Source organism: Mastigoproctus giganteus, chromosome 7, assembly GCF_048544385.1.
Source record: "Mastigoproctus giganteus isolate SK-2022 chromosome 7, ASM4854438v1, whole genome shotgun sequence".
Taxonomy (NCBI): Eukaryota; Metazoa; Arthropoda; class Arachnida; order Uropygi; family Thelyphonidae; genus Mastigoproctus; species Mastigoproctus giganteus.
Window position 1 is genome coordinate 196683028 of NC_143581.1, and position 15609 is coordinate 196698636.

The 15609-nt window shown below is 39.7% G+C and overlaps 1 protein-coding gene across 1 annotated transcript in view; it reads right to left on the reverse strand.

Annotated features, from left to right (window-relative positions):
- The window catches only part of LOC150083526 (phosphatidate cytidylyltransferase, photoreceptor-specific-like), a 169801-nt gene that overhangs the window by 86027 nt on the left and 68165 nt on the right, over window positions 1-15609 (reverse strand). Inside the window, exon 2 of the mRNA XM_090377335.1 lies at window positions 12648-12740. Coding sequence (XP_090233461.1) covers window positions 12648-12740 — 93 coding nt within the window. The remainder of the gene's footprint in view (window positions 1-12647; window positions 12741-15609) is intronic.

The window sequence follows — 15609 nt, forward strand, 5'->3', positions numbered from 1 at the left end:
TGATATCAAAATTATTCTTTGCATCCAGTTCCTTTGTGACCACATAATAGGATCCAATCAAATTGGTGAGACAAGTCTTCCCATTAATAAACACATGCTGTGTCCGAACTATAACTGAAGTGTTGTCTAGATGACCCTGCAGTGCTTCTTTAACCGGTGTCTCTATTAATTTCCCCGGAACAGAAGTTAAACTACCAGGTCTGCAGTTACTTGTGTCGCCCTTTGATCCTCCTTTGTGAAATGGGGTCACATTTGCACATCTCCAGTCCATGGGTAACTCCCCTGAGTCCAAGGAAGCTCTCAGTGCTTCCTTGGACTTAGGGGAGGTATCCATGGTTAAGGGTTTGCTTCCTTCCTTTGCTGCCTCCTCTAATATAACTAGATATATCCTATCCACTCCAGATTGCTTTCTTCCGTTTATATTCAACAATTTCTCCACCACTTTGCTCTCCGTTATTACAAAATCATCGGTCTTACTGCCAGAGTTTAATACACCTCTGGCATTCCCCTCCCTGAATAAATTCTCATGTGTGAATGTAGATGCAGCCAACACGATTGATCTTTTTCTCACAAACAACCCTTCTAAGTACACGGTTTTATCTAAACCTTGGTTTTTCAATAAATGTGCTAAGGCTGTTCAAGAGAAGAATGTTGCATATCGTAATTGGCTAGTTTCCAATTCTTCAGTTTAATTTTCTACCTACTCCAAAGTTTGCAACAATTGTTAAGCAGTTATAAATCAGTCCAAACTAGATTTTGAACAGACTAAGAGTAGAAAACTTGCTTCTTGCCCTAATGGTAGCCGAGCATTCTGGTCTCTTGCCAAAGCTATTGGCTACAACTTTTGCCTATCTCTGCTACCACCTCTGTCAAAACCAGATGGTTCTGTTGTCACTTCAGCCAACGATAAAGCTGACCTGTTATCATCCAATTTTTCTTCCAACTCATGTATTAATGATCTTGGTAAAACACCTCCCACCATTTCCAACACACTCCATTCAATGCCTCTTGTGGTCTTCCGACAAAAGGATGTAAGAAGGATTTTGACGAATCTTGATGCTAAGAAAGCTCCAGGTCCTGATGGTATTTCTCCACTTGTTCTCAAAACCTGTGCTCCTGAACTTACTCCTTTTCTTTGCCCCTTTTTTCACTTTCTTATTCCAAAGTTGTTTTTCCTTCTGCTTGGAAATTTGCTCTTATCCAGCCAGTTCCTCAAAAGGGTGACAAATACCTCCCATCCAATTATCCTCCCATTGCAATTACTTCTACTCTTTCTAAAGTAATGGAGAAATCAATTAACCGCCAACTCTTAAACTACCTAGAAACCTTCTGTCTGATCAGCAATCGCCAGTGTGGACTCCGTCAGTGTCGATCCACTGGTGATATTCTGGCTTATGTTACCCATTTATGGACAAATTCAATGGAAAAGTTTGGTGAAACACAAGCAGTTGCTCTTGACATCTCAAAGGCTTTCGATCGTGTTTGGCATAAAGGTGTTCTAAACAAGCTTCCATCTTATGGTTTGCCAACTGTTTTTAGTAATTGGTTATCCAGTTTTCTCTCTGATCGCTCACTGAGGGTGATGGTAGATGGCTCTCTGTCTTCTAACTTCTCCACTAATGCCGGTGTCCCCCAAGGTTCAGTTCTTTCCCCCACTCTTTTCCTCTTGTATATCAATGACCTTCTTCCATTGACTGGAAATCCTATCCATAGTTTTGCCGATGATAGCACATTGCATTCAACTTTCCATTTTGAGAAACCTTGTCCAACTCAATCAGCTTCAAGTTCTCGAAAATCTGCTGCCAATTCTTTAAATGCCGATCTTCAGGTAATTCTCCAGTGGGGGCAAAGACAACTTAGTTGATTTCAACCCTTCTAAAACTCAGTCTTGTCTTATATTTCGCAAAAAAGGATTCATCTACTCCTATGCTTACCTTTGGTGACATCCCGATTTCTAGGAAAAATGATATATCTCTTTTGGGGATTACCCTGACTTCTAATCTCTCCTGGCACAAACACATTACAAATTTTGCTTCCTCTGCATCTAAAAAACTTGGTTTTCTCTTTCGCTCTCGGCGTTACTTTTCTTCCAAACAGCTGTTCACTCTGTACAAATCGCAAATCAGCCCTACCATGGAATATTGTTCCGACATCTGGTGCGTTGCCCCCAAAACCTCTCTCGGGCTTCTAGATTCCATTCAGAAAAAGAAGTTGGGTTAATTAATGACTCATCTTTAACAGAGTCTCTCCACTGGCTGTCTCATAGACGTACTGTTTCTGCTGCATGCCTTGTCTACAGATACTTTCAAGGGCACTGTTCTTCTGAATTGGCTTCTATATTCCAGCTCTCTCTTTCAAAGCAATCCGAACATGTGCCGCCACCAGCCAACATCCATTTACTGTCCAACTTCAAACTCACAGAACCAACTTTTCATCTTCTTCGTTTATTCATTCAACTGCTGTTTTCTGGCACAACCTTCCTTCGTGCGTATTTCCTCAAAATTACAGTCTACAGAAGTTCAAGTCTAATGTCAACAAATATCTTCTTTCGTCTTCTCAACCTCTAACCCAAGCACGGTACCAAGTACTATAGGTTCTCATACCTCTTGTGATTGGGGTTTACATAAAAAAAATACTCATTTAGTTTGTTAGCTTACTGAACATGATCAACAATTGAACCACCGATATCAAGTGGACCAATCTGATTCATAACAAGGTAGCAGATTTGATCAATTGTAGCAGTGTGCTTAATGATTTTGTAATAACTGAGAGCAAAGTGGAGGAGAAATTGTTGAAGTTAAACACAAGAAAGGCACCTGGGGTGGATGGGATCTATCCAGTTATTTTAAAGAAGGCGGCAAAGCAACTAAGCAAACCCTTAGCCATAATTATGAGAGCATCCTTGGACTCAGGGGACGTTCCCACGGACTGGAGATGTGCAAATGTGTCCCCAATTCACAAAGGTGGATCGAAGGGTGACACGAGTAATTACAGACCAGTTAGTTTAACTTCTGTTCCGGGTAAAATAATGGAGTCGCTGGTTAAAGATGCATTGCAGGATCATCTAGACAAGACTGCAGCAATAATTCAAACACAGCATGGGTTTGTTAAGGGAAAGTCTTGTCTGACAAATTTGATTGGTTATTATGATGTGGTCACAAAGGAACTGGATGCAAAAAATAATTTTGATATCATATACTTGGATTTCAGGAAAGCTTTTGACACTGTTGCGCATGAAAGACTACTGTACAAATTGGAGCAGAATGGTATTAAGGGTAAGTTGCTACAATGGATAAAAGGATGGTAAGTGGGAGAAGACAGAGGGTGGTAATCAATGGGTGCTGCTCTTCGTGGACTAATGTTATTAGTGGAGTCCCACAGGGTTCGGTGTTGGGTCCACTGTTGTTTTGTGTATTTATCGATGATATTGATGAAGGTATATCAGGCTTAATGTCGAAGTTTGCAGATGACACAAAGGTTGGCAGGGTTGTTAATGACAGTAATGGCAGTGTGCTACTGCAACAGGATCTAGATAATTTGGGCAGATGGGCTAAGAAGTGGCAACTGAAGTTCAACCTTGACAAATGCAAAGTACTGCATATGGTTAGAAGTAACCCCAGAGAAACGTACCTGTGTGGTACTACACTTAAGGTGGTAGAAAATGAAAAAGACCTGGGAGTAATTGTGCAGTCAGATATGAAGTTTTCTGAGCAGTGCAGACAGGCTGCTAGGGCGGGTCATGGGGTTTTGTCAATGATATATAGGAATTTTGCTAGCAGGGAAAAGGAGGTGATTGTCCCTCTGTATAAGGCAATGGTCAGGCCACGCCTTGAGTACTGCGTACAGGTCTGGAGGCCTCATTTTAGGAAGGATGTAGATTTGCTTGAGCGTGTACAGAGAAGGGCAACAAGATTGGTGAGGGGAATGAAGGGATCCTCTTACCTAGATAGAGGCTTACGTTTTGCAAATTGCAGTGGCTGGAGACTAGGCACCTGCGCGGTGATCTGATTGAGGTCTATAAGGCCTTGAATGGGTTGAGCACGCTGAATTCTGATGGGATCCTTCCACTTGTTCAGATTACCAACCTACGGGGACATAAGTTCAAATTAAGAAAGGACAGATGTAGAATAGATGTGCGGAAATTTGCCTTTAGCCAGCGGGTGGTTAATTGCTGGAACAAACTTCCATCTGTCGTTGTGGAAGTTGATAGGTTAAATAAATTTAAGGAGGAACTGGACAGGCATTTGGAGGGAATGGTGTGATTTTTTTTTTTTTTTTTTTTGGCTGATGCTGCATAAGCTCCTACACTTGCTTTCTTGCATCATATGCCACTACTACTACTACTATAACAAGATTTGAACAAGGTAGAAATAATTCTACCTTTCTGGGATGTACCTCACGATTTACGGCAAGTTTCAGGTAGGTATAAAGAAAGTCACGGAGCGAAGTATGTCCCATCAAGGTAGAAGTAACGTTCAGGTCATGTCCAGGTTTAAGATCATTGCCAAAATAGCTTCAGCATCCAGTAAAGACGTAGATGTAGATCCAGCGAAACAAAGCAGGTCCAGCAACAGATTGTAAATAGGATTAAGAATTTGTTGGGAGCAGAAGACGCTTTAGATGAATCTTCTTTAAAACAGTGCTGCAAAATTCATTGAAGCATCTAAAATTTTCTTTCGTTGAAGTGAAGTGGCATTCATCTCCAGAGGTTAAGGTCTTTACCACAAGATTCATTCTTTCTATTTGGAAGGGCAGAGAAAAGTATATGCCTCCAATCTTCCATTTTCCCGTAACATCAAAAGTGAATTCAGAAAACACTCCTTATAATGAGTTTCTGATTTATCTAACTATGCCCTATACCAAAAAAAAAAGTAGTTTGAAGACCTAAATGAAACTCTTTACTTTATTCTTACAAATAAGTCACATCAGCAAGAAATGTCTCGTTGTAACACTCTTCTGCCAAACCACGGTTACGAATGTATGGATTCTCTTTTTCTTTGATTTATCAACATTAAAATTTTGCTAAAAATCCAAAATATTCATAGGAATCTGTCTCCGTAGGTAATATACAAGACCTGCATAAATAACTTATCCGGAGGTAATTTTCCAGCAATGATTTGTACTGCGAATATCGAAACATTAGGACATGCGCGCGTTGAGCGAAGCACCATAATTCTCTGAAGACTTTCACGGTATCTATGTATCGAAGCCCCTGTCCTTCAATCCCCAAACCAAAACGGCTAATTGGAACAAACATAGCAAGAACTTTGTAACCTTTTCTTTAAAGTAGACTATAGTTTGGAGAAGGTTAACCTCTCATCTAGGAGAGTTCCTAGATATTTTATGGTTTTTAATTCTGTATTAAAGTGTGCCTTCTAGCACAGCAGTTACCATCACCATCCTCCCCACACCGAGTGCAAAAGGCCCGATTCGAATTCCGACAATGATGCGAGCAACTGTTACAAGCTTTATTCTCTCCATAGCTGAATTAATCGGTCCGAGAAGAGGATAGCAAGGTTTTTTTCTTTCGGAACCTCAGATTTTTTGCACAGCAAAACAGACAAACAAACCAGAGTTCATATGTAATTTATGAACATAATACACATGGATGGATGAGGTTGTTTCCTGGGATGAAACTAAGCTATCCTCTTTGAAACCGACTAAATTGGCCACAGTGTGAAAAAATTCCGAAGTTCTTTTTCCGCCTTTGACGAGATCTGAATCCAGGCTTTTTCCACTGGATGTGGAAATTTCGCAATCATTGTGCCACTTTCCCCGCGTTGGGTAAGTTTTGGTGAATATTTTAGCTAGCAAAGGGACCTTGCCTGCTAGTTTTAGAAATGTAATTTTGTCACTATAGTACCATCCCAAATACAATACAAGTCCAGTTATCCGGCATCTATGGGAATTTAAGGGCTCCAGTTGCATGAGCAACATTGTTGTAGGTGCCCACATTATATGATCAAATGCCACAGAAGCGACCGGCCAGGTGACTTGGCGGCGATTGCCTCAGGCGCCAAACAAATTTGGATCGTTGACTAATAATCACGACATAGAAGTGATCCTGATTGGGACCAAAATTATTGGGTGCTGCCCGGATCAAACCTTTCATCCAGCCCTGAAATGACATAATGGTTGTATTGTAATAATTGGATCGTGAGTAAGAAGTTAAAACTTCTTACTCATTGGCATAACTAAGAAGTTTTAACTTAGTTTTGGCGTGAGTAGGAAGTTAAAACTTCTTACTCACACCAAAACTAAGTTAAAACTTCTTAGTTATGCCAATATATACTTAGACTTTATTTCCTTTGGATTAATTTTAAAATAACATTTTTTTTTATATTCTTATCACTTAAAACTTATAGATCATACTCCTTCATAAGTATAATATGATATATATGATTTACAACTTTCTGATTTTTTTTTTTTTTTTGAATATCATAAAGGATGGATGGGTTATAGATATGACAATATTAGCATTAGTAGAGGCATATGGTGCAAGAAAGCAAACTTATACAGTTGCTCATATAACCAACAATACCTTAATGACATCAGCTGAACATGTCTTTATCTGTCCAATTTTTGGAAATAAGCCAATCACTGAAGGCATTTTCCTCACCTAATTGAAAATTCTCGTAGATAGTATTTACTCTTTCACCTGAGGCAGTAGTTTTTAACATGTGTTCTGAGAAACCCTGCAATTATGCAAACGACCTCAGCGATTCCGCAGATATTCTGTAATTATTTATTTATTTAGCATTAGCATTAGTAGAGGCATACGGTGTAAGAAAGCAAGCTTATGCAGCATCAGCCAAAAAAAAAAAAAAAAAAACCCTCCCATTTCATCCCTCCGTTTGTTCCAAATGCCTGTCCAGCTCAGCCTTAAATTTATTAAGGCTATTAGCTTCCACAAAAAAAGATGGAAGCCTGTTCCACTACTCAACTACCCACTGGCTAAAGGCAAATTTGCGCACATCTATTCTTCAACTATCTTTCCTCAATTTGAAACTTTACCGCCTCAGGTTCTTAGTCTGAGCAAGAGCTCATACTGAATGCTAATCCCATCAGCATTCAGCTTGCTCAACCCATTCAAGGCCTTATATACCTCAATCAGATCACTGCTCATGTGCCTACTCTCCAGGCGCTGCAATTTGCAGAACTTAAGCCTTTCTTGGTAAGAGCACCCCTGTGTTTCCCTCACCAGTCTTGTTGCCCTTCTTTGTACTCGTTCTAGCAACTCTACATCCTTCCTAAAATGAGGCCTCCACACCTGTACACAGTACTCTAGGTGTGGCCTGACCATTGCCTTGTATAACGGGATAATCACCTCCCTGTCCCTGCTAGCAAAATTCCTATATATAATTGACACGACTTCATGACCTGTCCTGGCAGCCCGTCTGCACTGAACTTCATAATTGACTGCACAATTACCCCCAGGACTTTTGCATTTTCCACTTCCCTGAGTGTAGTACCATAGAATTGGTACGTTTCTTTTCGGTTATTGCTACCCATATGCAGTACTTTGCATTTGTCAATGTTAAATTCAGTTGCCACCTCTCAACCCATTTTACCACCTTATCTAGATCCAGTTAGAGTAGCATATTGTCTTTACTGTCGTTAACAACCCTACCAACCTTTGCATCATCTGAAAACTCGGACATTAAACCTGATATACATTCATCAATATTATTAATAAATACACAAAACAACAATGGGCCCAACACCGAACCCTGGGGAACTCCACGAAGAGCAGTGTCCATTGATTATCAATCTCTGCCGTCTCCCACTCAACCATCTGTTTATCCATTGTAGCAACTTACCCTTAATGCCATACCTCTCCAATTTGTACAACAGTCTTCCATGTGCAACAGCATCAAAAGCTTTCCTGAAATCCAAGTATATGATATCAAAATTATTTTTGGCATTCAGTTCCTTTGTGACCATATCATAGTATCCAATCAAATTGGTCAGACAAGACCCCCTTTAACAAACCCATGCTGTGTCTTAACTATTACTGCAGTCTTGTCTAGATGATCCTGCAATGCTTCTTTAACCAGTGATTCCATTATTTTCCCCGGACCACAAGTTAAACTAACAGGTCTAGTTATTTGTGTCACCTTTTGAGCCCCCTTTGTGAATTGGTTACACATTTGCACACCTCCAGTCCATGGAGACCTCCACTGAGTCCAAGGAAGCTCTCATAATTATGGCTAAGGTTTTGCTTACTTCCTTTGCTGCCTCCTTTAATATAACTGGATTTAATACGAGCACGTAACTTATAGATATTGAGTTAACACGTAAATTTGTGGTTTTACGTGGCGGGACAAGATTAAAAAGCAACTGGTTTTATATTATAAATGCCTCTTCCGTTTTGAAGTGGTAAACCCATTTCCTGTAGTAATATCATCCATATATTCAAAGCATTCGGCCAGGCCGTAAAAAAAAATAATAAATAAAAGGGAGGGGGGAGGGAGAGAAGGATAATGGATACTAAGAACCAAGGTCCCAACACACAACTAGAAGCTCTCTAAAGTTTAAGCTCTTAATAACATAGTTATCACAAAAGGTAGAGGGCTCCTCCTACAAAAAAAAAAAAAAAAAAAAAAAAACATGTTCACCAGGGATCCAAGACTCTACTACGTGGTCCTGAAATTTAATTTCTTTCAGTTTTCATATGAAGACATATACACTATTCTCCAACATATATAGAAACACTTCACCCATGGGAAATGATTAATTCCAGAAGTCACAAGACAGGAATATGGCAGCACATGTTAACAGTAGGATATAAAAAGCATGAACACTTTAATGATAAGTAAAAAAAAAAAAAAAAAAATTCAATTTACGGGTTACCAGAGTGGTTGCTCATACATCCAAGTGCATTCTGCAAGTTGCGTGAGTTCTCTGTACATCTTTTCTGTTTTGCTGTAAAAAACAGATTTTCTGGGAGAAAAAACTTCCTACCTTTGCTCAAGACCGACTAACTCGGAACGGTGCAAAAAATTCTTTAAACTTTCCTCTCGTCACTGACTGTATTTTAAACCAGGCTTTTCCACATGGTGTAGGATATGGTGATTATAACCCATGTGCTACTGGGGGAGAGCGACTTAATGGACGGAACACAGTAGGACAAGAAAGAATGAACGGAACACAGTAGGACAAGAAAGAGACTTAAATCCCCTTCAAAATCGTGATACACTGGTCGACAAAATTAACAGAACAAAATGTTTTTCATGAATATTTTATTGTGAATACTGTCGCTGAAGGCAAATATTTGATATAATAAGCATCCTGGCATGCAAATACCGAGTATTCAATAGCAATCGATTTACCACCCTACAGAGCAGCACATTATGCAAATTTTCGTGTCCATAAAAACACTGGTTCCGACCACATCACTTCATTCCCGTCTTTTTGGCTTGCCCAGTGGGATAGCCACATCTCCAGGACTCAGGATGGCAAGTCATCATCGTTTAGATGATCTTTGAGATGGCCGGCCGTTGGACGACTTGAAGCCTGGCAGTCGCAGGCGGAGGTGGCACGTTGGCTTAAGGTGTCACGTAGTATTGAATCGGCATTATGAAAGCAGTTTCAGGAGACAGGAATCGTTAACAAGACGAAAGTTGGCTAGGGTCGCCTGAAGGCTACGTCAACATGAACACACCACTATCTGGCTTTAAAAGCAAGACGTTCTGTCATCAACTGGCTCTTGAGATTGCTGCGGCCACAGGTGAAAACATTTCCAAGCGGACTGGGTTAAGAAGGCTCAGTTCAAGTGGACTCTACGCATGAAAGCCAGTGGTTTGGATCCTATTAATTCCTATAAAGGTTAAATTCGATATATATATATATATATAAAATTATTTAATCCTCCTCGATCAAATTCTCTGTGTAAATGTTCAGCGTTCTTGTTTGAACAAGTCGATAAATGGAGGGCTCCAGCGTTGTATCGCTGTTTTTGAAGTTTTGGTTAAGACTTGATTAAAACTGACTGACTGACAATTGTATAACCATAAATTATGTTGTAAATAAGTTCTCCCAGGTTTTGTGACTGTCAGGTTGACATTTGTATTTTGTATAATGATTGGTAACTTTTGTTAAATTAGTTGCTAGGTCGTAACTCGTTCATTTATTGTTGAGAGTTTGTATACATCTAAATGATAATTGAGTTATGGAGTTAACTTATTAATTGATTGAACTGTACAAAGTTTTATGTTTGTTTTGTTGGGCAGTAACAGATTCCACTGGTGCCTAAATTCTACATTTTTTTTATTCTTGATTCTTCATTTTCAGGGGGATGCCTTATATTTTCATCTCCTTGCTTTCTATCCATTTTCCTTCCCTTTCATTTCCCACACTATTCCCTCTGTATATCCCACTTCCTTTCCTTAAATACATGGGACTCCCAGGCATGCCTGATAGCCCAATTAAGTGTCTTTTCCTGGTGGCAGAACCTGGCTGCCTCCATGTGACTTGGGATGGGAGTCAGGGGTAGGAGACCAGGTGTCCACTGCCTCCTGGCTGCGAAATGCCAGGCGCGGCACTCAACACTCGACAGAACCTACACACACACTAAACACACCTACACGCACACGCACACACACTTGCCGGCCTCGGCGCTATGCCTTGTTAGTTCATCACCGGTTATAAGGGAAATCCTGGAGACAGCTATACAAACACAAATACCTTGAAAATCCTATTAACCCCAAACTACTGCAGAGCTCCTCGAAACTGGTGCCATGAACATGTGACTTGGAGCCCTGACAAATGGAGTACAGTTCTTTTCTCTGATGAGTCACGTATTAGCCTACAAACATATTCTAGACCTTATTTCATATTTGAAAGGGGTATTGTAACTGCGCAGAGGTACATAGAACTGATCCTCGAATCCTATGTGCGACTTTTTAGGGGTGCGATTGGCCCAGATTTTCTTTTCATGTATGACATCGCCACTGCACACAGAGCTCATGTGGTGGAGGAATATCTTGAAATTGAAGATATCCAATGACTGCTGTGACCAGCACGATCACCAGACTTAAATCCGATCGAACATGTGTGGGATGCCCTTGAGGGTCGCACTGCAAGCCAACAGCCAACTCCTCGGTCACTTGGTGAGCTAAGGTCTCTGCTGGTGGAAGAATGGGATTTGTTGCCACGGAATCTTACAGACAACCTTATATCGAACATGGTTCACCGCTCTCAAGCCTGTTTAGCCGTTGGAGGGGATCATACACCGTACTGATGTCAAGTGAACATATTTTCATCTTGTATCGACTTCTGTAATGTGACTTTTTGTTAATTCTTATACAACACCTATAATGTCCCTTACACCTGTCCGAAGTTTCTCGCAGTCTCCTGATTTCAGCGTTATTCTATGGTACACCACCATACCAAATTTTGTCCCGCTTCATCGCAAGCTGCAGGAGTTACACCACGTTTTATAAGTTGTTCTATAAATTTTGTCGAGCAGTGTAGTAGGTTGTCATAACCTCAGGTGCTCACATCTGGTGAATATGGGCTTGGCACACCCAGGGTCCTGAGCTGGATATCATCATTCTTCTCTTTCTTGGTGATTCCTTTCTACTTATCGAACTTACATTCGCCATGTAAGCTCGAATTTACATTTGCCACACAGCAGAAGGAGTGAGACATCCAAAATCAGCTGTTAAAAACATCGTACACCGACGAAAGACAGAAGGTACATAAATCTGAAAGGAAAAGGTGCTCAGTATTTTTATACACTATTGTATATCTGAGAGTAAATTTTGTAAAAACCCCGATGACAGTATTCTGTAAACCTTTTGATCTAAATTCAGAAAAATATGTTTGACAATTACATGTATAACTAAAATAATATTTGAATGTTTTATAGGTTATCTTTGATATAAATATTGGAAGTGAGAGTCTTTGTTAAAAAATTTTAGATTCCATGTATTGTGAATGCAGTCTAACTAAAATTCACGCCTTTCACGGATGCTTTCTCCTCCTCTTCAGGGACTATAATCTTACTATTGCACCATTACAAAAAACACCAAAAGTCAAACCAACAAATTTTAATGAATGCAATTACTAGTTCAGTTTCGATTTAGGTATTACAGGAAGTTGTACTATTTGTAGAACTTCTTGGCCACAAGTCGCATACGCAACAAAAAAAAAAAATCAAATTACTATATTACGGTTACCCGTAAATGATTACATTAACCGGTATTCATGTCTGTAAATTGCGTGTGTTCTCTGGTCAAAAAAAAACCTCAGTTTCTGAGGGAAAAAACCTTGCTATCTACGCCTGAGACCGACTAACTCAGCCAGGGAGTGAAAAAGCCCACTAAAGTTCCTCGCGTCATCGACGGGATTCGAACCCGGGCCTTTTCCACCCGGTGTGGGGAGGACGGTGACGATACCACTGTGCTACCCACGCAGATTCGCATACGCAATAGACAATCCTTTAAAACTAAACAGATTTAAAATTTTAAGCAATATTTTTAATTGCCAGCAAGCTATAGCACCAACCACAGTTAGTCGCAGCTTACTAGAGATTGTCATTTTATGCATAATCTCAAAATTTATTTTATTTTTTATTAAAAACAGAACGTGCACTACCATCCCGCTCAAGTTTTTTTTTTTTTTAATAATTATACAGTACTTACGTCTTTCTTTATACAATTACAATTGGGTATAAAGGTTGTAAATCCTTTGGGATCCTCAGCTTCGCACTCAATCATAATTCGTCGTTTCTTCACCTATTGAAGATAGAGAGAAAAGTATGATACGGCCACACATGATAATACTTTTTTTTTTTTTAGTCATAATTTTAAAAGAATATAATTACAATCTATTTTGATCTTCATTGCCAATGAGATATATATATGCAGAAGAAACAAAAAAATATTCGCCATAATTCTCTTATATCTAGGACTGTATCAAAACTTTTTAGAGCCAGGATGTAAACAAGAAATGCATTCCCTTCCCATTGCATGAAAAGGTCCCAGTAATATTGCAATAATTCTTCTGTGCCTGAGAGCAGGAGTCTAAATGCTTCCATCTCAAAACAGCCCTGTTTTACTACTGAGAAAAATAAATTCAAATAGGCATACCAGATATGGTGGCGAAACTACCATACCGCCAGGTGCACCATGGTGGGTTTGTGGAAGGAGGTAAAGGGCCCAACCAAGAAGGTCTGAACTAAGGTCATTTGTCTAACTACCTTAGGCCTGAAGGCGCATGAGACCTTTCAGAAAACGCCCAGAATTTATAGTTTTGCTTCTCATCAAATGATTCAAAAAAAGTAGCGTAAACCAACGGCACGTAGAGAAAAAGGTACCGTACAGCCACCGATAAATACTTTATACTACAATAAGAAAAGTATCTTATATTTATATTATCATTAGCAGTGGCACGTGATGCAAGAAAACAAGCTTATACAGATGGAATTTTGTTCCAGCAATCAACCACAGCTAGCTAAAGGCAAACTTCCTCACATCTATTCTGCAACCGACCTTCTTCAATTTGAATTTGCGACCCCCTCATATGTGTGCTCTGAGCAAGAAGAAGAATCCCATCAGCACTGTGCTTGCTCAATCCATAACAAGTCTTAAACACCTCAGTTTGATAACCTCGCAAGTGCAGAGTCTCCAGACGCTGTAATTTGCAGAACTGAAACCTTTCTTGGTAAGAGCCCCCCTTTGTTCCCTTCACCAGTCTTGTTGCCCTTCTTCCTAAAATGAAGCCTCCAGACCTTTACGCAGTACTCAAGATGTGGCCTAACCACTGCCTTATACAAAGGGATAATCACCTCCTTATCCCTGCTAGCGAAATTCCTGTATATCGTTGAGAAAACCCCATGAGCTGCCCTGGCAGCTTGTCTGCATTGCTCAGAGAATTTCATATCCGACTGAACAATTACCTCGAGGTCTTTTTCCCATTATCCTGAGTGTAGTACTACACAATTGGTACGTTACTTTGGCCTACTGCTACCCATATGCAGCACTTTACATTTGTCAATATTAAACTTCAGTTGCCATTTCTCAGCACACCTACCTAACATTTCTAGATCCTAGTGCAGTAACATACTGTCATTACTGTTATTAACCACGCTGCCAACCTTTTTATCATCTGCAAACTTGGACATTAAGCCTGATATGCCTTTCACAATATCATTAATAAATATTATTGATAAATATTTGAAGGCAAATATATTTTATGGTACATTGGGCACATCCGAGGTAAAATCCATTAAGTGTAATTGTGTTGGACTGGGCTAGGTGCGCGTAAAGAGCCAAAGCAACTAAGACTGTGAGGCGTCGGTATAGTGTGTGTGTGTGTGTGTCAGTTTGCTCTTTGTTTTTTTGATGAAAGTCCGAGTTTCCTGCAGAAAAAACTGTGCACACCCTCGTCTAAAACCGACTAACTCAACCACGTTGTTTGTTTGTTTGTTATTTGGTTTTTAGGAGCATTAGCAACTAAGGCCATATTGCTCCGGGATATGCGGTGGTCATTCCCTGACCTTTCCGCATCCTCCGTATTTGGTGGTGACGGGCTCGAACCCCGGTCTAATCAAGAAGCGTATGCTACGCACTGCTGCTCCTTCCCACCTGGCTACCGAGGCGCCAACCACGTTGTGAAAAACAGCCCATAAAAATTCCTCAAGTCACTGATTTTCCTCTAAGTGTGGAAGGACGGTGATCATAATCAGTGCTACATAGGTCCGCAAAAGTGTGCAATCAATACAGTTCTCATTAGAAACTTTCAAGTATTGTCAACATTTTTATAATATCAGTAGAGACTATTTACTTAGTCAGTCAAAAAAATTTTACGTTTCTATTTTAACTCATTTATGCCATGCAAGCCGAAGAAGGTTCGCAATTGCTAATCTAGTTCATCAGAAACCGAAAGGCGTCATTATATATAAGTACCAAAAAGTGACATCAGGATCAGTTTGGCGCTGCATGCAGTCGAACTGCACACAACCAACACAATTTATAAATCACACAGCATGGCCAAATTGTTGCTCGCGTTCACACCAGGAGAAACGTTGGCAGCATGCGCTTTTCTTTAGATCTCTAGTAAAGCATCTGAACAATTCTTGATAAACCCTGTCCTTGAGATTCTCCATATCCCAAAGTCCCAAAGTTTAAGGTACGAAGGAAGAGAAGAGAGAGAGGGTGGCCAAGCAGTAGTAAATTGGCCACGATTACAATCATAACTTAAACACATTATCTGACTACTCGTTATCTATTACCTTCTCAAAAGATAAAAGCGCTTGGTTGTGTTTACAATAGTAATGAAAAGAGGGAACACAAGACAAAACCACTCTGATTTAAAACAAAAAAAGAAAGAAAGTTTAAGAAATGCACTGAATAAGATGTGAATATATAAATAATGATCATAGAAGTTAACGAGTTTACAAACACGTTTTCCATACTTCGAGTTATAAAAAAAAATTATTTCTGCTTCAACCATACCCTATTATTTAGACTGATTTTGTGCTTGTGTGAAATAAGGAAACTTCCCTCAAGGAAGTCTTTCAAATTTATTTACATAAAAAGTAGCCTATTAAATTATTACTCAATTTAATTTAATATAGACTTTATTTATTATTATTATTATTAT